Here is a 23024-nt window from a genome sequence, read left to right as displayed (position 1 = left end):
CCAAGTAAGAACACAGAGTTTAAGTAAAGCAGTCTGTTAAGTGTCTACTCCATGAAATGACTTTGAACCCGCAGCCCATCGCTGTCTTGGAAGACATCAGTGACCAGGTGGTGACTGAAAACCAGAGCGCCACCTTTCAGTGCTGTATCAAGATCAACTACCCAGAGATCACGCTGACCTGGTACAACGGAACCCAGAGACTGGAGAGCAACGACAAATATGCCATCAGCAGCGATGGTGAACACCACTGCTTGAACATCCAGGACTGCCAGTCCAAAGACCAGGGAAACTACCGGGTGGTGTGTGGTCCTCACATCTCCAATGCCAAGCTGACCGTCTCAGGTAAGAGTGGAAACGCCCGACTTGTCTTTGTGTCTTCAGGTGTACTCACACTAGGCCAGAAGTACCGTGCTCCGGCCCGTGTCACAAAGTCATCACTTTTGGCTAGAGCGCTCTGATCGGAGCTCAAGATAGCATGATTGGAAGAAATGGTCTTGGGTATGGGTCCAACATGAATTCTCAGCAGGGCCAGGAGAGGGTGGGGGAATCACATTTGAGTCCAGCACGGCACGAATGGTCTAGTGTGATAACAGCCTTCAACATGTCTGTATGCGTCCTTGGATCATCAGTCGGTCATTCAGATGTCAGCTTGACCAGCTTCTTCTTTGTCTTTGTCCAGTTTTTCTTTTTTGCGCCTTCTTTCACATTTTCTTTGCCTTCGGAAGATCCATAAAGCTGCTTTTAAAGGCTCAAGTGCATCTTAAAAAAAAATTGCCTTTCTTATTGCAGCTTTGACACATTTTTGCTCAGTTAACATGGAACATCTAACCTTATAGCCAGAACAAGCTCATCATGAAAAGTCTGCTTGGCCAGTCAAACTTATTTTTTGTGATGCTGCACTAAGCCCTCATGACATTGGATCAGGAAGTAGAATAGAAGACTGCCCGTGGCCATTGTAGAGTTGACATGAACTTTCTTGATGTTTCAAGTTCCCGAGGTTTACAGCACACCAGAAGAGGCGCCTTCTGCACCTGAAGCTGCGCCCCCTGCTCCACCTAAAGGTATTTGTAAATACCTGCTGTCGGTTTTCTTTGTTCTTCTTCAGCATAGTTGTGTTCCTTATCTTGATAAGTAGTGGTCCGAAAAGTCAAATGACTTAATATTTTTAAGAAGCTGACACCGAGAAGCTGGAGATGATGGCTGCTGCGTTGCCTCAACAAGAGGAACACAGGGTCCCTGAAGGTAACAATAACGTCTTCTTTAGAGCCTTCACTTGTTTTGTGTTTTCAAGGTGTGACATGTCTGCTGTCCTCTTACGATGTGTGTAGCATTGCTGTCTGTATTTTGTTAGTCTGTCAATATGACCCGTCTACTGTATTGAAGTCTTTGTTGTCTCTGTTAACCTTAAAGAATTGAAAACATACCGCAGAGCAGAGCCAGTGACTGAATCAGAACTGGAACAAGAACCAGAAGTTGAACCAGAACAAGAAGTTGAATCAGAACAAGAACTACAAGCTGAACCACAAGAAAAAGCAGAACCTGAACCTGAACCAGGACAAGAACCGGAAGTAGAACCAGAACAAGAAGTTGAATCAGAACAAGAACCAGAAGTTGAATCAGAACAAGAACTACAAGCTGAACCACAAGTAAAAGCAGAACCTGAACCTGAAGCTGAACCAGAACAAGAACCGGAAGCTGAACCAGAACAAAAAACCGAAGCAGAACCAGATCTACAACCAGGACCGGAACCAAACCAAGAACTAGAAGCTGCACCAAAAGCTGAAGAAGAATCAGAACTATATTCCCAACCCAAATCTAAACAAGAACCAGATGCAAAACCAGAAGCTGCACCTAAAACAAAAAAGGCAGTAGCTACAAAGGCTGATCCAGATCTTTTTCAAGTGGAGTTGAAGTCTGAGCCGCAAGTAGATCCAAAGGAGACTCTGGCTGCGTCCAAGGTGACTCCAGTGTCTAAGAAGACTTCAGTAGAGGCAGACAAGCTTAAGACTTCCAAGAAAAGAACGGAGACTTCTAAAGTGCGAGGTAATGTCAGTCACTCTTCATACCTTGGCCACATTCTTCATTCTTGCTTGTTTGGTAATGTACAAACTACAACACAATGACGACATCTCAGATGATGACAGATCTCTCAAGAAGTGTTTTCATAACACTCCTTCAAACAAACATGACCTTCAATGTTTTAGTGTAATTTTAAGTCTAAACCATATGTAATTATTCTCTTAAGTGGAAGAAACATTCCCACCAGAAGAACCAAGGCTCTTAATGGTCACCAGCCCTATAGCTGAAGCCGTTCCTGCACAAGGTACTGCATAGAAAAGCTTACCCTTCATTTGTTGATGGGAGTTGAGTTGTACTTTGTATTTGTCTGCATGTTCGGCACTCGATAGAGTGTGATTTGTCAGATGTTTGTCAAATTAATCTTTTTCAAACATTTTTGAAGTTGTCCCAGAAGTGAGACAATCCAACGTCATCAATGAGGAGCCAGAGAAAACAGATATGTTACCTCCCCACGATAAGCCACAAGAACCAAAGCATCAACTAGTAACACCAAAGACCATGACCAAAGAAGTCAAAAAGTTTGAAGACCAATCAAGGGTGACCATAACCCCAAAGACGGTTCGAGAAGCTACGTCACAAAAAGAACCCCCAACAAAACAAGAGAAAAGTCGACAGTTTGAGGAACCAGAACATCTTTGCCAAGCTGGTCCACAAGCAAAAGACACAAAAAGACCAAAGCAAATACCTAAGAAGCCACAACAAGGTAGCTATCCTAGCATGTCATATTGAATCCCCAATCATCTTATTGAATTTTGTCTGACTTATCCAAGTTGTTTGATCCTGATGTGTGTTTGTTGTCTTTGTCTACTGGCACCATGGACATAGACAAGTGCTACACAACACCAGTGATCTAGCTAACAGTTAATAGTTCAACCTTTTCCAGAGCAGCGTTTGTGTGTCTTGTGTCTGTACTGTTCTACATGTGGTGTCGTCAGAGTAAATGATAACCTTGAACTGAATGACCACACTAAAATGTTCTATTTGTCTGTGTCACTTTCTTCTTGGCCACTGCTCCGTGGTGCAAATCTTCCACCTTGATGATCCCAGCTTCTCTTGCGGCTGAGAACAGAGAGACCATCGCTGAAAATGTTGTCGTACTAAAGGATGCTCAAGAAGTAAAGATCTTTAAGCTCCATCACACAGAAGAGAAAGCTGGGACAGTTGAAAAAGAAATTGGAGAGAGAAAGGAAGACCAGAGCCAACAGAACATTCTTACAAAGGAAGAGAAAGTTGGGACAGTTGAAAAAGAAATTGGAGAGAGAAAGGAAGACCAGAGCCAACAGAAAATTCTTACTAAGGAAGAGAAAGTTGGGACAGTTGACAAAGAAATTGGAGAGAGAAAGAAAGACCAGAGCCAACAAAACATTCTTACACAGGAAAAGGGGAATGTTCATACATGGTACGTTGAAGGCCGCCCAGTTAGCAGTCCTGAGCCCTTTGAGAAAACCGAATTATCTTGCATAGACAACGATGGTAACACATTGGTGGAACATTTTGACCCTGAACACAAAACCACACTAGCAGGAACTTTAGATACTTACAATGAAAACAAGAAAACCCCAGCAACAGAGGCTATGACAAAGAAACATACTCTGACTGACAAAAGTGATTTGCAAATACAACTCAAAGAGGTAGAAACTGAAGTGTCAATACGTACACACAAAGCATTACCCAAACCAAGTTGGCAAGCTGATCCTGCTGAAGAGTCACATCCTTCTCAAACTGCTGTTTCCCATCTCATAAGAGGCAGTCCTCCCACTGAAGAGCTGGTAACATCTCCAGCTGACAAAGTCAAAGATGTGTCTTGTGAGGACAGTGCAGAGAAATCACCTTTAAAGAACAGAATGTCCCCTCAAGAAGAATCCGTCCCGTCTAAAACAGAACTCCGCCGTGTTCAAGTCCATAAACCCTTGAAGGACACGGATCCATCAACAAGGAGTACAATGTTTCCTTTAGGGGAAGCATCTCCTCTTAAAGTAGATCCTTCCTCAAACAATGTGTCCTCACCCAAACTTGTTGGACCACAGCCGAAACCTCTTACAACTGAGATGCATCTCTCTTCACCACGAAAACATGAAGATTGTGCTGAAACACATTTCACGGAAGAACGGACAAGAACTGAGCAGTCAGCAGGGAAAGAAGATGGCGGAAAGCAGAGTCAAGTAAAGAAATCACAGATGGAAAAGTTGATGCTTCATAAAGGTATTGAGGCCATGATCCACCCTCTTCCAAGACTTGCTCATGGTCTGAACCATGTTTTCTTCCCCTACTTACACAAACTAAACCCTTTTGTCACTTTTCAATATTATCACTTGACTTCCACTCATCTTCACTCCTACCTGGTTGGGTTATTTTGTGGATAGTTGTTTGTTGTGCATCTACCTCAACATGTATTCAGTACTATACTCACATAGTCCTGTTTGATGTGGTGTTTGGACTGAGCTTGTTCTGGCCATAATCCTGGCATCTCTTGTTCCTGAAGCGTCTCCTCCAGAGACAAAACCATCTATGGCAGTACCTTCACCGCCCACAGAGAAACTTGCTCCACCTTCAGGTAATGGTTAATAGTTCTTGTGGTTTGCTGTAGTCTCTGTACATGTTTGTCTTTTTGTGACAATACATGTCTCAAGTCTTTTCTTTGTGGCTGACGTGTCTTGGTGTCTTTGGTATTCTTTATGTCAAAATATATCCTTCAGAGAAGAAAGAGTTGAAAGCCTTGGCTCCTTCTGGTCTAGACCACAAAGTATCTCCCCCCTCAGGTACATCTTTAATAACTTCCTCTTTAAAGAAATGTGTCTTGTTCAAATTGGCTGAGCGGTCCGATCTCTTCTGTATGTTTGTGTCTACCTGTCCATTTGCTGATCTTTGTCCTTGTGTGGTTTTCTGGGTGTGATCATTGTTTTGTTCTATCTTTAAGTGCCTCCTCCAAAGGAGAAGAAAGTGCCTGCACCCGCACCAAAGCCTCCAGCTGAACTCATTCCTTCTCCAGGTAGTGTCATGTTGTGTCCGCCATCCATAGTGCATAAATACTTTCTTTGCCGTGGCATCAAAATATATCTAGTTTGGTTTGAGTCTTAAAGTGCGTTTCATGTTGTTGCCATGTTTGTGGTCCATCTTGTTCTGGCAGAGGAGAAACCTTTGGAACCATCTTCTGTTGTGAAGGATGTGTCTTCACCTACAGGTAACAATTGTCACCAAGGTGGTGAAAAAAATGTGTTGTTATGCACTGAACATTTACCAATATTTCTGTATGAAAAAAAATCTTGATTTCAACTCTTCACAAATCTGAAAAACTTTGGCAATAACTGTACTAACATTTATTTCATTTAACTGCAGACAAGGAACCAGTTAAAGCTCCAGGACCAACTAAAGGTATACTCATGTTTACTATGAAAGAACAAAAAACTATATGTTGCGCTGAATTGTGTTGTTTGTCACTCAGTTTTGAATATGTGTCTATGTGTGCTTGTATGTAAACAATCAAACAATCATTTATTTGCTGCATCAATCACAGCGCCTGCTACAAAGAAAGTTAAGAGTCCTCTTCAATCGGCAAAAGGGACAAAAACGACAGCAACACAGAAGATGAAGCGTACAGTTACCTTCAATACCAAAGAGAAGGAAGCGATAGGGGAAGTCATCAGGTTGAAAAAAGTTCCAGGAAAACCTGCAGCAGCTGAGAAAGATGTACACAGTCAAAAGGCAGAGGTGACTAAGCATTTTGACCAAGAACTCAGTGTTCATGCTTTACACGACCGGGAAGATCGGGAGTTAATAACACACAGAAGATCCTTCACTACAGACACAAGTCAACTTGACCCTTGTGAAGATCAAGACCGTAAAGAGGTCGTTCTTCTGGAAGAAAAACAGGAACAAATCAATGAAAAACACATAATGGTCAAAGTGCCAACCACTGATCAAAAAGACACTAAAGTGCTTATTGCAGATACGCAGAATGAATCAGTTAAACTAGGACTATTTGAAAAAATCAAAACAGAATGCGAAGAAACACATTATATCAAACAGAAAAGTGGTCCCACCAAGCCAAAAGAACAACAGGTTCGTAAAGAAGATGTCACCAAAATGACAGTTCTACTTTCTGATAGCGAGCACAGAGAGTTAACACTCTCGACAACTGAACAAGTCTTTATGTCAAATAAAGAGGCATCAACAACCATGAGGCCACCTAAAGATGTGCAGTATGGACATGGCAAAGAAGAGGTACGGAAGCCAGATGTGTCTACAAAGACAAAAGAGGCAGACGATCAAGAAACAACAGTGAAACATTCTGAACCTGATAGTGGACTCAGTCCGGAAAAGACAGTTCAACTCACCGCTAGTGCAAAATTCACAAAAGTTGGAGACGCTGCTTCCAGGGGTCCTGATTTAACACCTGGTGTTTGCAAAGAGTTGAAAAAGAAAGCTGATCTTGAGCCTCCAAAGGAGGAACATGTTAAAGCTCAACTAGTGTCTCCATCAGACAAGTTGCAAGTGAAACTAGAGCCTAAAGTTGTGCAGTATGGACAGGGCGATGAAGAGGTACTTGAGCCAGATGTGTCAGAAAAGACAAAAGAGGAAGAGGATCAAGAAACAACAGTGAAAGACTCTGAACCTGATAGTGGACCCAGTCCGAAAAAGACAGTTCAACTCACTGCTAGTGCAAAATTCACAAAATTTGGAGTCGGTGCTTCTAGGGGTCCTGATTTAGCACTTGGTGTTTGCAAAGAGTTGAAAAAGAAAGCTCACATTGAGCCTCCAAAGGAGGAAGATGTTAAAGCTCAACTAGTGTCTCCATCAGACAAGTTGCAAGTGAAACTAGAGCCTAAAGTTGTGCAGTATGGACAGGGCGATGAAGAGGTACTTGAGCCAGATGTGTCCAAAAAGACAAAAGAGGAAAAGGATCAAGAAACAACAGTGAAAGACTCTGAACCTGATAGTGGACCCAGTCCGAAAAAGACAGTTCAACTCACCGCTAGTGCGAAATCCACAAAAGTTGGAGGCACTGCTTCCAGGGGTCCTGATTTTGCCCCTGGTGTTTGCAAAGAGTTGAAAAAGGAAGCTGACATTGAGCCTCCGAAGGAGGAACATGTTAAAGCTCAACTATTGTCTCATTTAGACACCGTGCAAATGACTCTGAAGCCTGAAGTCCAAATAGAAGCAAAAGTGTCAGAGAAAGACGACACGCTTGTGGATACAAAAGTACTCAGTCACAAAAGAGATGGACGCTCTAAAAAATGTACGCAAGACGGACAAAAGCCTACAAGAGAGGAGCAGGGACCGGCTATTGTTCCTAAGGATGTCAGTGTCAGAATAATGACAGACATAATTCCACAAGCAGAAGATGAACATGAAGTCCCACAGAGAAAAACAGATACCGTCAAAACAGTTGCCAAACTCCAGAGGACCTCATCACCTCGACCAAGTACAGAAAATGTTGAAGTTGAGCAGACTTTGAAAGACATTGAAAACTTTGAAGGAAAAAGGAAGACAGTTGAACTAACAAACAAGGTTGATGAGCCAAAACCCAAAGAACTCTTTGATAAAACTGCTTCTCCGAAGGTAAAAACCTTTTCAAAAACCGTTTCACCAAAAATGTCTGACGTTTCAAAGAAACCTTCCCCAGAGGAGGCCTCTCACCTGGATGAAACTGACAGTGTGAGGGTTCCCCTAATGAAAGAGGTCTCTCCAAGCGCAGTACAGGTGAAGAAAATTCCCACCCAGGTAGAGGAGGAAGTATTTGAAGATGAAGTAGAAGACGAGGACACGCAAGCGGATGAGGAGGCCTGGGGCTGGGAGCTGGTTCCCTTAGAGAGCTGGCAAGGTGAAGGGATGGATGGATCGCTGCAGACTCCAGGCATGCCTGACAGCCAACAAGGTGAGGCTACGTCTAGACAATTCCCACCCAATGAGTGGAGCCCCGCCCCCCCCCGCCCCCGCACAGTCCCATGCACGATCGACCATCCACAACAACTTGTTTCATCCTAATTTCCCACTTTCAAGTCACCTGATCCAACTCTTTTGACAATACCATTGTCCTCTTCATCAGAATCATCATCATCTTCACTCTCATCCTTGGTTTGCAGAGTTAATCAAACATGTTTGTTGTCCTTCTAAATGTCGTCTGTCCGTCTTCAATGTCGATGCTATTGTTTAAAAAGAAATATCAGGTCCTTGGAAAAAACTGAATATGTAACAGCCAATCTTTCCATGACTTATCCAGATGGCAAACCAGCAGAAGAACCTGCCAAAGGACTCGGACGAGGATTTCGGGGTGAGAACTATCGGTCTTCATGCAGTCAGACATGATTGTTTATCGTTTATGGTTATCTGCCTCATTTTTATTAACGTCTTAAAAGTCTTTCAGCTTTTTTTAAGTATCTTCCTCCACAAGACTTTCTTTGTCCTAAACTCTTTACATTCAAACATCGCTGATTCTTCCATCACTTCCTACTTCCTCTTCTTAAAAGTAACCAGCTGTGTTTTTATTTCGGCCATTGCAGTGAGACAAACACCCTCTCCCGGTGACGGGGGCCGGGGGCGGGGCCTGAGGCCCGGTGGGAAAGGCCCTTCGCCACCGGAAGAACCTTTTGGCGGATTCAAGCTCAAAGCCGTCCCACTTAAGTTTATCAAGAAGATTCAGGACATCGTGCTGCAGGAAGCAGAATCTATCGGCTCGTCGGCCGTGTTCGAGTGTATGGTGTCGCCGTCCACTGCTATCACCACGTGGATGAAAGAAGACATTCCCCTGCGTGAGGGCCCCAAGTACCATCTCACATCTGACGGCAAAGATCGTACGATAACGGTCAAAGATGTCCAGCTGTCGGACACTGGAGTGTACACCTGTGTCGCCAAGAACGCTGGCAAGGAAATCACCTGCACCGCTAAACTGGTTGTTGAAGGTTAGGTCATTGATCTCCTTTATGGTTCAGGTACGGAATCCCGGTATTCTAGAGAATTCTAATGATTATTGTTCATGTGCAGAGCTGCCGGTGAAGTGGATCAAAGAGTTGGAAGTGGACACGTCGTGTACGAAAGGCCAGCCCATGTACCTCACATGTGAGCTCAACAAGGAGAGGGACACCGTCTGGAAGCGTGGTGGGGTGCAACTGAAGAGACAGTTGGGGAAGGTGGCCATCAACGTGATCGGCATGCAGCACGCCGTGACTATTCAGAATTCCATGGAGGAGGACGCTGGCGTTTACACATGCGAGGTGGTGGGGCAGGAGGACATCACCACCAGCACCAATGTCAAAGTGATCGGTAAGGAGCGTACACGGCATGAGGAGACCTCTTTAGCGTCTTGTCTCAGGAGACTTCAAAATGTGTCCAATAAAAAGTATGTGGACATACAGTATACACCTCTTCAATCTCTGGAGTTGACACTTTTGCTTACCTATCTACAGTGGTGGTCAAAAGTGTACATACACTTGTAAAGAACATCATGTCATGGCTGTCTTGACTTTACAATCATTTCTACAACTCTTATTTTGTTGTGATGTAGTGATTGGAGCACATACTTGTTGCTCACAAAAACATTCATGAAGTTTGCTTCTTTTATGAATTTATTATGGCTCTACTCCGCTGCCCGGATCATAGTCTGTTTAAAGGCCTACTGAAATGATTTTTTTTTTATTTAAACGGGGATAGCAGATCCATTCTATGTGTCATACTTGATCATTTCGCGATATTGCCATATTTTTGCTGAAAGGATTTAGTAGAGAAAATCGACGATAAAGTTGGCAACTTTTGCTCGCTGATAAAAAAAAGCCTTGCCTGTAGCGGAAGTAGCGTGACGTCACAGGAGCTAGTATTCCTCACAATTCCCCGTTGTTTACAATGGAGCGAGAGATATTCGGACCGAGAAAGCGACGATTACCCCATTAATTTGAGCGAGGATGAAAGATTCGTAGATGAGGAACGTTACAGTGAAGGATTAGAGAGGCAGTGATGGACGTATCTTTTTTCGCTCTGACCGTAACTTAGGTACAAGCTGGCTCATTGGATTCCACACTCTCCTTTTTCTATTGTGGATCACGGATTTGTATTTTAAACCACCTCGGATACTATATCCTCTTGAAAATGAGAGTCGAGCACGCCAAATGGACATTTAAAGTGACTTTTATCTCCACGACAATACATCGGTGACACACTTAGCTACTGAGCTAACGTGATAGTATCGTTCTCAAATGAAGATAGAAACAAAATAAATAAACCCCTGACTGGAAGGATAGACAGAAGATCAACAATACTATTAAACCATGTACATGTAACTACACGGTTAAAAGTTCTCAGCCTGGTAAGGCTTAACAATGCTGTTGCTAACGACGCTAAGGCTAATTTAGCAACTTAGCAACCGGACCTCACAGAACTATGATAAAAACATTAGCGCTCCACCTACGCCAGCCAGCCCTCATCTTCCCATCAACAGCCGTGCTCACCTGCGTTCCAGGGATCAACGGCGCGGCGAAGGACTTCATCCGTGGGTTTGGTGGCAAGCATCGGCTAGGCCAGGGGTCAGCAACCTTTACCACTCAAAGAGCCATTTTGACGAGTTTCACAAATTAAAGATAACAATGGGAGCCGCATAACTCTTTTGAAATTTAAAATGAAATAACGCTGCATGCAAAGCTTTTTTATTACTTTTGGGCTATGTTTAGACCAGGGGTCTCAGACACACGCCCAGGCCCGCACCTTATTAAAACAAATTAATGTTAGTGCGGCCCGCGAGGTGTACATTAACGGCGCTTGTCAGCGCCATACTTGCCAACTCTCCCAGTCTTCCCGGGAGACACCCGAAATGTGGGGCGTGTTGGCACTGTCTTTAGCGCCCTTTACAGTCTGCGCACACAGAGTTACTGCTTGGCCACATGTTGAATGCAGCTTCTGCTTTCACACGAAAGTCACAGCAAGGCATACTTAGTCAACAGTCACACAGCTTACACTGACGGTGGCTGTATAAAAACAACTTTAACACAACTTTAACACTGTTACGTTACAAATATGCGCCACACTGTGAACCCACACCAAAAAAGAATGACAAACACATTTCTGGAGAACATCTGGACCGTAACACAACATAAACACAACACATCGAATACCCAGAATCCCATGCAGCCCTAACTCTTTCGGTCTACATTGTACACCCCCACCAAACCCCGCCCACCTCAACCGACGAAGGGGGTGGGGAGGGGGGTTGATGTGATGTGTGTGTGTGGGGGGGGGGGGGGGGGTGGTAGCGGGGTGTACAATGTAGACTGGAAGAGTTAGAGCTGCATGGGATTCTGGGTATTCGTTCTGTTGTATTTATGTTGTTTAACGGTGCGGATGTTCTCCAGAAATGTGTTTGTCATTCTTTTTTGGTGTGGGTTCACAGTGTGGCGCATATTTGTAACGTAACAGTGTTAAAGTTGTTTTATACCAGCCGTCAGTGTAAGCTGTGTGGCTGTTGAGCAAGTATGCCTTGCTGTCTCCTACGTGTGCAAGTAAAAGCTACATACACCATGTGGATGGGCTGGCACGGTGTTTGTACAGGCTATAGAGGATCAGAAACTTCAGTGCTATCATGGCACACCCTTAATTAAGTTGTAGGGTGTAAATTGGAGAATATTTGCCTCGGGAAATTTTAATTTAGTTGTAAGGGTGAAAACTGGAGAATATTTACCCCGGGAGAGGCACTGAGATCTGTAAGTCTCCTGGGAAGATCGGGAGGGTCGGCAAGTATGCAGCTGAGCCGCGTCAGAGTGGGCAAAGAGCCGCATGCGGCTCCGGAGCCGCGGGTTGCCGACCCCTGGGCTAGGCGTAGTAAGTAGTCCTTGTTGTGTTGCTGTAAGTATTGTACTTAGCCGCTATTGATCCCACCTACAACTTTCTTCTTTGCAGCCTCCATTGTTCATTAAACAAATTTCAAAAGTTTCACCAACACAGATGTCCAGAATACTGTGGAATTTTGTCGAAGAAAACAAGAGGTTTTTGTATCGGGTCCGATGGGGTCCAACCACTTCCGTGGATTTTGTGACGTCACGCGCATAAATCATATCCAAAGGAGTTTTTCAAGCGGAAGTGTGGCGGGAATTTTAAAATGTCACTTTATAAGTTAACCCGGCCGTATTGGCATGTGTTGCAATGTTAAGATGTCATCATTGATATATAAACTATCAGACTGCGTGGTCGCTAGTAGTGGCTTTCAGTAGGCCTTTAAGTTTTTCGAGTCACTTGAGTTTTCTGTTAGTTTTGGACTCCTTAAGTTCCTGTTTATGCACCTCTGAGTTTGTTACCACGGCTACTCATTAGTTTCACCTGCCTCTTGTGTTCCGGACGCACACCTGTTTGTAATCACTGACATTATTTAAGCCTGCCTTTGCCAGTCAGTCGGTCTGGCTTCTTTATTTGCGTCACGCTACTGTTACGTTAGTTTTGCTTGTCTCCTAGCCCCTGCTAGTGATCCCTAGTCTGTGCTAAGTAGTAGCCTTAGCATCAGGCGCCATCGGCACCTTATTCAGTCGGTTTGTTTTCTGTTTTGTACCTGTTTTGTGTTAATTTACTATTAAATCATGTCCTTACCTGCAAGTCCTGTCCGGATTCGTCCATTTGCATCATTTGCGACCCGGTCGTAACACTACTGAAAATGTGAGCAAATGTGCTGGGTCAAAAGTATACATACGGCAATGTTAATATTTGCTTACATGTCCCTTGGCAAGTTTACCTGCAATAAGGCGCTTTTGGTAGCCATCCACAAGCTTCTGCTTGACCACTTGACCACAAAAATGGGTGCAGTTCAGCTAAATGTGTTGCTTTTCTGACATGGACTTGTTTCTTCAGAATTGTCCACACCTTTAAGTCAGGACTTTGGGAAGGCCATTCTAAAACCTTCATTCTAGCCTGATTTAGCCATTCCTTTACCACTTTTGAGGTGTGTTTGGGGTAGGGGTGTAACGGTACGTGTATTTGTATTGAACCGTTTCGGTACGGGGGTTTCGGTTCGGTTCCGAGGTGCACCGAACGAGTTTCCACACGGACATATTAAGTAGCGTACCGCACGTTGTGTAAACAATGCACACCAAGGCACAACACACGACATGCTAGCAGCGACCGGGCTAATGCAAAAGCCAGAGCTGGAAGACCTTCCTGCTTCGTTAAGATCTCCCGTTTGGGAACACTTTGGCTGCACGATACAACAATGGAGGACGGCGGTTTGCCGACATTGTTCAGCAGCTGCTTCTGACAACACGTCAAACATGCTAACCCATTTGAAGCGTCACCACCGCATTCAAGCATCCTCTCCTCGGCGAGTCAGGCAGGGCTAAAGCAATAACAAATGTTATTATAGCAGGAGATTTAAGACCATTTTGCATTAAAAACTAGATTTTGAGCCACTTCTATGGTGGAAGAAAAATAAGCCCATATATCCTCTTACTGCCAAGTTAGCCAGGCTGGGGGGGGCAAAAGAAGAGTTAATCTGAGGCTGAGTTGACTTGAAACTGTTTAATGTTGCACTTTTTATATGTAGAAGAGAAGTTTTGTCATTTTATTTAATCTGAGCAACAACTTGAGGCAGTTTAATGTTGATTAACGTGGACCCCGACTTAAACAAGTTGAAAAACTGATTGGGGTGTTACCATTTAGTGGTCAGTTGTACGGAATATGTACTGTACTGTGCAATCTACTAATAAAAGTCTCAATCAATCAATCAAAAAAAGCACGTTATATGTAGAAAGGTTTTGTTAAGAAACCATTCTGAGCCTTATCTTATTTAGTTTTTATTGTATATATGTTGACCACATGAACCCTGGCAATGGACCCTGTGTGTATATATGTATGTTATGCCATTGTTTACACATTTGGTAAATAAATAACCAAAAAAAGGATATTTTGTTGTTTTCTTACTGTACCGAAAATAAACCAAACCGTAACCTCTAAACCGTGGAGAAATGTTTGTGTACCGTTACCCCCCTAGTTTGAGTCATTGTCCTGTTGGAACACCCAACAAGACCCAACCTCCGGGCTGATGATTTTAGCTTGTCCTGAACAATTTGGAGCTAATCCTCCTTTTTCATTGTCCCATTTAAAGCAGCAGTTCCATTGGCAGCCAAACAGGCCCAGAGCATAATACTACCACCACCATGCTTGACAGTAGGTTTGGTGTTCCTGGGATTAAAGGCCTCACCTTTTCTCCTCCAAACATATTGCTGGGTATTGTGGCCAAACAGCTCACTTTTGGTTTCATCTGACATCACATGGACAAAGATAAGACCTTGTGGAGGAAAGTTCTGTGCCTTATTGCAGGTCAACTTGCCAAGGAAGCAAATATTAACATTGCTGTATGTATACTTTTCACCCTCACATTTTCAGTAGAGCCATAATAAATTCATAAAAGAAGCAAACTTCATGAATGTTTTTAGTGAGCAACAAGTATGTGCTCCAATCACTACATCACAACAACAACAAGTATGTGCTCCAATCACTACATCACAACAAAATAAGAGTTGTAGAAATGATTGTAAAGTCAAGACAGCCATGACATGATGTTCTTTACTAGTGTATGTACACTTTTCACCACCACTGTAGATATTTGGTCTTACAAAGTGTTGATCTTGCTTCTTTTTGTCCAGTACAACCTGACCTGTGACTCACCTGTTATTTATGCATTTTGACATGGTGTATTACCACGGGTGTCCCGATACTTTCTTAACTCTGTTACGACTCACACATCGGAGTCTTGAATAATGGCCAGCAACAATATGATTCAATATCAGCACGAATCAGACATATTTGGATTATTTTATACTGAGGAATGCTAGAAAAGTGAATACACTTTTGGAATAATGCTAGGGATGAAAAACCTTATAGCATACTCATGCTGTATTTAGAGGCCTACTGAAATGACATTTTTTAAATTTAAACGGGAATAGCAGATGCATTCTATGTGTCATACTTGATCATTTTGCGATATTGCCATATTTTTGCTGAAAGGATTTAGTAGAGAACATCGACGATAAAGTTCGCAACTTTTGCTCGCTGATAAAAAAAGCCTTGCCTGTACCGGAAGTAGCGTGACGTCACAGGTTGAAAGCGACGATTACCCCATTAATGTGAGCCAGGATGAAAGATTCGTGGATGAGGAACGTGAGAGTGAAGGACTAGAGTGCAGTGCAGGACGTATCTTTTTTCGCTCTGACCGTAACTTAGGTACAAGCTGGCTCATTGGATTCCACACTCTCTCCTTTTTCTATTGTGGATCACGGATTTGTATTTTAAACCACCTGTGATACTATATCCTCTTGAAAATGAGAGTCCAGAACGCCAAATGGACATTCAGTGCCTTTTATCTCCACGACAATACATCGGCGAAGCACTTTAGCTACAGAGCTAGCGTGATAGCATCGGGCTTACCTGCAGATAGAAACAAAAGAAACAAACCCCTGACTGGAAGGATAGACAGAAGATCAACAATACTATTAAACCATGGACACGGCGTGGCGTAGTGGGTAGAGCAACCGTGCCAGAAACCTGAGGGTTGCAGGTTCGCTCCCCGCCTCTTACCATCCAAAAATCGCTGCCGTTGTGTCCTTGGGCAGGACACTTCACCCTTTGCCCCCGGTGCCGCTCACACCGGTGAAATGAATGATGAATGAATGATAGGTGGTGGTCGGAGGGGCCGTAGGCGCAAACTGGCAGCCTCGCTTCCATCAGTCTACCCCAGGGCAGTTGTGGCTACAAATGTAGCTTACCACCACCAGGTGTGAATGAATGATGGGTTCCCACTTCTCTGTGAGCGCTTTGAGTATCTAACAATAGAAAAGCGCGATATAAATCAAGTCCATTATTATTATTATTATTATTAAATACACGGTTAATACTTTCCAGCCTGGCGAAGCTTAACAATGCTGTTGCTAACGACGCCATTGAAGCTAACTTAGCAACGGGACCTCACAGAGCTATGCTAAAAACATTAGCTATCCACCTACGCCAGCCAGCCCTCATCTGCTCATCAACACCCGTGCTCACCTGCGTTCCAGCGATCGACGGAGCGACGAAGGACTTCACCCGATCATCGATGCAGTCGGCGGCTAGCGTCGGATAGCGCGTCTGCTATCCAAGTCAAAGTCCTCCTGGTTGTGTTGCTGCAGCCAGCCGCTAATACACCGATCCCACCTACAGCTTTCTTCTTTGCAGTCTCCATTGTTCATTAAACAAATTGCAAAAGATTCACCAACACAGATGTCCAGAATACTGTGGAATTTTGAGATGAAAACAGAGCTTTTTTGTATTGGATTCAATGGGATACCAATACTTCCGTTTCAACCATTGACGTCACGCGCATACATCATCATACATATACCTTTTCAACCGGAAGTTTAGCGGGAAGTTTAAAATGTCACTTTATAAGTTAACCCGGCCGTATTGGCATGTGTTATAATGTTAAGATTTCATCATTGATATATAAACTATCAGACTGCGTGGTCGCTAGTAGTGGCTTTCAGTAGGCCTTTAAGGTGAAGTGGAGTGGTTATGTTTTTTGCCGACACATATTGGCCACAATAATTCATTGAGTTAAGTCACGACACAGTAAATTGAATGATGCAGACACGTTACTTACTGGATACTTTCTAACATGCCTTGGAGACTTTGTATGTGTCAGTAATATGCAACTATGATTATTGACACATGTGCTGTTTTAGACTGCAATATTGTTCAAGTAAGGACACTAATAACGTATGCTTAGCTGTTGTGTAGCTGCTAGCTCTTAAGAGCTCACAGCCTATGCCACGTTTACCTTTTGTAAAGGACTTGACTGAATTACAAGAAAAGACCAACCTTGTGTGCTTATACTATTCGGCTGTCCATCTTTGCCCACATGAATGTCTTGCAGGGGCGACTGTCGGACATTTTGCATCAATACTTATTATTTTGCTGCTATCCGATATTGATATCGGATCAAAATAACCCCTGGTATTAACACAACCCCTCAAAAATGTGATTTGTACTTTGAAAAACTTTAAAGTGTATTTAACTTTTAAGTTGTAACGCAAAAACTAATGTAGGCTACAATAGTACAAACTACAAAAGCAGTGAAGTTGTCACGTTGTGTAAATGGTAAATAAAAAGAGAATACAACAAATCATTTTCAACTTATAATTATAAGTTATTATTATAATTAATTGAACACACTTCAAAGACAAGATATTTCATGTTCAAACTGGTCAAGTTTGTTATGTTTTGCAAATATTAGCTCATTTGGAATTTGATGCCTGCGACATGTTTCCAAAAAAGCTGGCACAAGTGGCAAAAAAGAGTGAGAAAGTTGAGGAATGCTCATCAAAGACTTATTTGGAACATCCCACAGGTGAACAGGCTAATTGGGAACAGGTGGGTGCCATGATTGGGTATAAAAGCAGCTTCCGTGAAATGCTCAGTCGTTCACAAACAAGGACGGGGGCGAGGGTCACCACTTTGTCAACAAATGCCTGAGCTAATTGTTGAAGAACAACATTTCTCAACAAGGAATTTAGGGATTTCACCATCTACGGTCTGTAATATCATCAAAAGGTTCGGAGAATCTGGAGAAATCACTGCACGTAAGCCATGATATTACACACCTTGGATCCCTCAGGCGGTACAGCATCAAACAGCCACATTAGTGTGTAAAGGATATCCCCACATGGGCTCAGGAACACTTCAGAAAACCACTGTCAGTAACTACAGTTGGTCGCTACATCTGTACGTGCAAGTTAAAGGCCTACTGAAATATTTTTTTTTAATTTAAACGGGGATAGCAGATCTATTCTATGTGTCATACTTGATCATTTTGCGATATTGCCATATTTTTGCTGAAAGGATTTAGTATAGAACAACGACGATAAAGATTGCAACTTTTGGTATCTGATAAAAAAAAAAGGCTTGCCCCTACCGGAAGTAGCGTGACGTAGTCAGTTGAACATATACGCAAAGTTGCGCACATACGGTCAAGCGATCAAATGTTTAGAAGCCAAAGCTGCATACTCACAGTAGCACGTCTGCGTCTTTGTCATCCAAATCAAAGTAATCCTGGTAAGAGTCTGTGTTGTCCCAGTTCTCTACAGGCGTCTGTGTATCGAAGTCAAAAGTCCTCCTGGTTAGAGTCTCTGTTATCCGAGTTCTTCCATCTTGACTGCATCTTTCGGAAATGTAAACAAAGAAGCGCCGGCTGTGTACTGTTGTTGCTGACTACGTTCGAAAAATACGTCCATTTCGCACCGACAACTTTCTTCTTTGCTTGCTCAGCTTCCTTCTCCATAATACAATGAACATGATTGCAACAGATTCATGAACACAGATGTCCAGAATACTGTGGAATTATGAAATGAAAACAGAGCTTTTTCGTATTGGCTTCAATGTGGAAGGCATACCCGTGTTCCCCGGGCTACGTCACGCGCATACGTCATCCTCAGAGGCGTTTCGAACCGGAAGTTTAGCGGCAAATTTAAAATGTCACTTTATAAGTTAACCCGGCCGTATTGGCATGTGTTATAATGTTAAGATTTCATCATTGATATATAAACTATCAGACTGCGTGGTCGGTTGTAGTGGCTTTCAGTAGGCCTTTAAAACTCCACTATGCAAAGCCATTTATCAACAACACCCAGAAACGCTTTGCTGGGCCCGAGCTCATCTAAGATGGACTGATGCAAAGTAGAAAAGTGTTCTGTGGTCTGACGAGTCCACATTTCAAATTGTTTTTGGAAACTGTGGACGTCGTGTCCTCCGGAACAAAGAGGAAAAGAACCACCCGGGCTGTTCTAGGGTGAAAGTGTAAAAGGCAGCATGTGTGATGGTATGGGGGTGTATTAGTGGCCAAGACATGGGTAACTTACACATCTGTGAAGGCACCATTAATGCTGAAAGGTACATACAGCTTTTGGAGCAACATATGTTGCCATCCAAGCAACGTTATCATGGACGCCCCTGCTTATTTCAGCAAGACGATGCCATTGAAAAGGTGTGGTGCAATATGAAGGCTAAAATATGAGAAGGGAGACTGTTGAACAACTTAAGCTGTACATCAAGCAAGAATGGGAAAGAATTCCACTTCAAAAATGTGTCTCCTCACTTCCCAAACCTTTACTGAGTGTTGTTAAAAGGAAAGGCCATGTAACACACTGGTAAAAATGCCTTTTTTGCAATGTGTCTATTCAATTGAATATAAGTTGAAAAGGATTTACAAATGTACATATAAAACCATTTATAACTAAGACTAGAGTATCATGTTTGTTAGGCGTGAACATATCTTGTGATCTTATCCGCCCAGAGGTCATCAAAGACTGGCTGGTGAAGCCTCTGAGGGACCAGCACGTAAGACCCAAGTCCAAGGCAATATTCCGATGTCAGCTTTTCAAGGAAACGCCCAACTGGAAGTGGTACAAAGGCGAAACCGAGCTGGCACCTTCTGAAAAGGTGGAGATCGTCAAAGATGGCATCTTGATGACTCTCACCATCAATAACTGCCAGCCGGACGACGTGGCGGATTACACCGTGGAAGTGGAAGGCCGCAAGTACATGGCCAAGCTGAGCCTTGGAGGTGCGGTAGCAGCACAATGATTGACTCACTACCTCAATTTGTGGGTGCCATCCCAAATGAATGTGTCGGATGTGAAAGCCATGAAAAAAAGACATCTTACTGGTACTCTTGTTGTGTGGTTCAGAGCGGGAAGCGGAGATCCTGAAGCCACTTGTTAGCCTCGAAGTGGTTGAGAAAGAAGAAGCCAACTTTGACACGGAGATTTCAGAGGACGACGTCATTGGGGAATGGAAACTTCAGGGACAAGTGCTGACGCGATCTCCGGTAAGTTCTGCCGCTCCCTGTGCAGCATATGGACTCATGGCAAGAACTGTTTTTTACTGGCATGGGCGTAGGGGTGTAACGGTACACAAAAATGTGGGTTCGGTAGGATAGGATAGGTCTTTATTGTCATTGCACGAGTACAACGAAACGTTGTTTTCAGCACAAAACCCGTTCAAGATGAGACAAACAAACAGTATATATCAGGGGTCAGCAACCTTTTTGAAAGTAAGAGCTACTTCTTGGGTAGTGATTAATGCGAAGGGCTACCAGTTTGATACACACTTCAATAAATTGCCAGAAATAGTCAATTTGCTCAATTTACCTTTAACTCTATGTTATTATTAATAATGAATGATATTTACACTTAATTGAACGGTTTAAAAGACAAGAAAACACGAAAAAAATGACAATTAAATTTTGAAACATAGTTTATCTTCAATTTCGACTCTTTAAAATTCAAAATTCAACCAAAAAAAAGAAGAGAAAAACTTAAAAAAATAATTTATGGAACATCATTAGTGATTTTTCCTGATTAAGATTAATTTTAGAATTTTGATGACATGTTTTAAATAGATTAAAATCCAATCTACACTTTGTTAGAATATACAACAAATTGGACCAAGCTATATTTCTAACAAAGACAAATCATTATTTCTTCTAGATTTTCCAGAACAAAAATTTTAGACCTTGAAATAAGATTTAAATTTGATTCTACAGATTTTCTAGATTTGCCAGAATAATTTTTTTGAATTTTAATCATAATAAGTTTGAAGAAATATTTCACAAATATTCTTTGTCGAATAAGCAGAAGCTAAAATGAAGAATTAAATTAAAATGTATTTATTATTCTTTACAAAAAAAAATAAAAATACTTGAACATTGATTTAAATTGTCAGGAAAGAAGAGGAAGGAATTCAAAAGGTAAAAAGGTATATGTGTTTTAAAATCCTAAAATCATTTTTAAGGTTGTATTTTTTCTCTAATATTGTATTTCTGAAAGTTATAAGAAGCAAAGTAAAAAAAAAAAAGAATTTATTTAAACAAGTGAAGACCAAGTCTTTCAAATATTTTCTTGGATTTTCAAATTCTATTTGAGTTTTGTCTCTCTTAGAATTAAAAATGTCGGGCAAAGCGAGACCAGCTTGCTAGTAAATAAATACAATTTAAAAAATAGAGGCAGCTCACTGGTAAGTGCTGCTATTTGAGCTATTTTTAGAACAGGCCGGCGGGCTACTCATCTGGTCCTTACGGGCTACCTGGTGCCCGTGGGCACCGCGTTGGTGACCCCTGGTGTACAGGGTTACAGAACAGGAACGCTGATGGGTCGCCACAAAGCGCCCCGTAAAAGATGGGAAAAAGGTAAAAGGATGAGTAAAAAAATACAATCCAGACTGGGCTCCTAAGGGGGCCCAGTCTGGAGTGGGAAAAAACCTCCATAGCAAAGCACATATACATATTACAACGTACATCTCCAGATATCTAGCAACAGAGGGAAGGGAGTGCGAGGTCACGGTGGTAGGCCGCAGCTCTCAGGCGCTGACCATCCATTCTTCACCCCTATTAGACTTAGACTTAGACAAACTTTAATGATCCACAAGGGAGATTGTTCAGCACAAAACCTGTTCAAGATGAGACAAGCAAACAGTGTACAGGGTTACAGAACAGGAATGCTGATGGGTCGCCACAAGGCGCCCCGTAAAAGATGGGAAAAAGGTAAAACGCTGGGGAAGGATGAGTAAAAAAATACAATCTAGACTGGGCTCCTACGGGGGCCCAGTCTGGAGTGGGAAAAAACCTCCATAGCAAAGCACATATACATATTACAACGTACATCTCCAGATATCTAGCAACAGAGGGAAGGGAGCTGACGCTGACCATCCATTCTTCACCCCTATTAGACTTAGACTTAGACAAACTTTAATGATCCACAAGGGAAATTGTTCAACTATGGGATTTGCGTCGAGGGCGTTGGAGTGGGGGGTGGGGGGGGGGGGGGGGGGTGTATGTGTGGCGTATATTTTTGTGGTTGCAAGTGTGTGTGTAAAGTTAAAGTTAAAGTACCAATGATTGTCACACACACTAGGTGTGGTGAAATTTGTCCTCTGCATTTGACCCATCCCCTTGTTCACCCCCCGGGAGGTGAGGGGAGCAGTGGGCAGCAGCGGCTGCTCCATTACTAATGATTCATGTAACTATAGCTGAAAAAATAGTACAATAGCAATAGGAGAGACTATTCATCCCTGAACACCACGGAGTTCATGTAGGCTTAATGATGCACTTACATTATTATATCATCTATCAGAGACAGAAACTCTTCATTTAACATAATGTCCTTTTTTGCTGCTTCAACACAGCTCAATCAACACAGAAAAAGGTGAAGTGAAATAACAGACAGACAGGGCTTTGCTGTCCGTAACACACACGCACACACTCCGCAAAATGAGCTAACGTTACGCTAAAAGCTAATTAGCCTTCACCTCAAGCCAGGACTGCGAGCGAGCTGAGCTGCAGTTTAACGTTTCTAGAAGGTCAACATAGTGATGTTACTAGTAGTTGACTGGGAGGTGTTTATTATCATTTGGGGAGAGTACGCTGCCTTATGCTTACCTGCTAAACACCTACCTGCTCATCACGACGCTGGAGCACTGACACCATGCGCTCTGAATACGCACTGCTGATTGGCTGTTACCGCTTTGTATGTAACCAATCAGATGGTTGTGTGGGTGGGACAATGCCGGGTGCTGCAGAGGCAGAACGAAGCGGAGCAGCTTGTTAAGACTTTAGCTTAGGCGGCTACTTAATATGTTCGTGTGGAAACTCGTTCGGTACACCTCCGAACCGAACCGAAACCCCCGTACCGAAGCGGTTCAATACAAATACACGTACCGTTACACACCTACATGAGCGGTTACGAGGTTACAATGTTGTTTGCCGGCACCAGGTTCTGTAGATTGTATAAAATTGTGTTTTGAGCGCGAGATGCCTTTTTCCCCAGACGTGTGACATCAAAGCCGAAGGGACCAAACGTTTCCTGGCCTTAAAGAATGTCCAGCTGGACCAGGCGGGCGAAGTGTCCTATCAGGCTTTAAACGCCATCACCAGCGCCATGTTGACCGTCAAAGGTAAG

General features: G+C 42.9%; 1 protein-coding gene across 1 annotated transcript in view; it reads left to right on the top strand.

Annotated features, from left to right (window-relative positions):
* The window catches only part of LOC133665252 (titin-like), a 215424-nt gene that overhangs the window by 69293 nt on the left and 123107 nt on the right, over positions 1-23024 (top strand). The window contains 16 exon segments of the mRNA XM_062070499.1: positions 75-342; positions 990-1061; positions 1171-1242; positions 1411-2043; positions 3127-4323; positions 4562-4633; positions 4776-4838; positions 4997-5068; positions 5207-5260; positions 5909-7954; positions 8300-8350; positions 8580-8978; positions 9061-9339; positions 19364-19633; positions 19758-19897; positions 22893-23019. Of these exon segments, the coding sequence (XP_061926483.1) occupies positions 75-342; positions 990-1061; positions 1171-1242; positions 1411-2043; positions 3127-4323; positions 4562-4633; positions 4776-4838; positions 4997-5068; positions 5207-5260; positions 5909-7954; positions 8300-8350; positions 8580-8978; positions 9061-9339; positions 19364-19633; positions 19758-19897; positions 22893-23019 (5815 nt within the window).

Source organism: Entelurus aequoreus, linkage group LG14 (assembly GCF_033978785.1).
Source record: "Entelurus aequoreus isolate RoL-2023_Sb linkage group LG14, RoL_Eaeq_v1.1, whole genome shotgun sequence".
NCBI lineage: Eukaryota > Metazoa > Chordata > Actinopteri > Syngnathiformes > Syngnathidae > Entelurus > Entelurus aequoreus.
The sequence above is the reverse complement of the archived record's forward strand: the minus strand, read 5'-3'. Positions and strand labels throughout refer to the sequence as shown.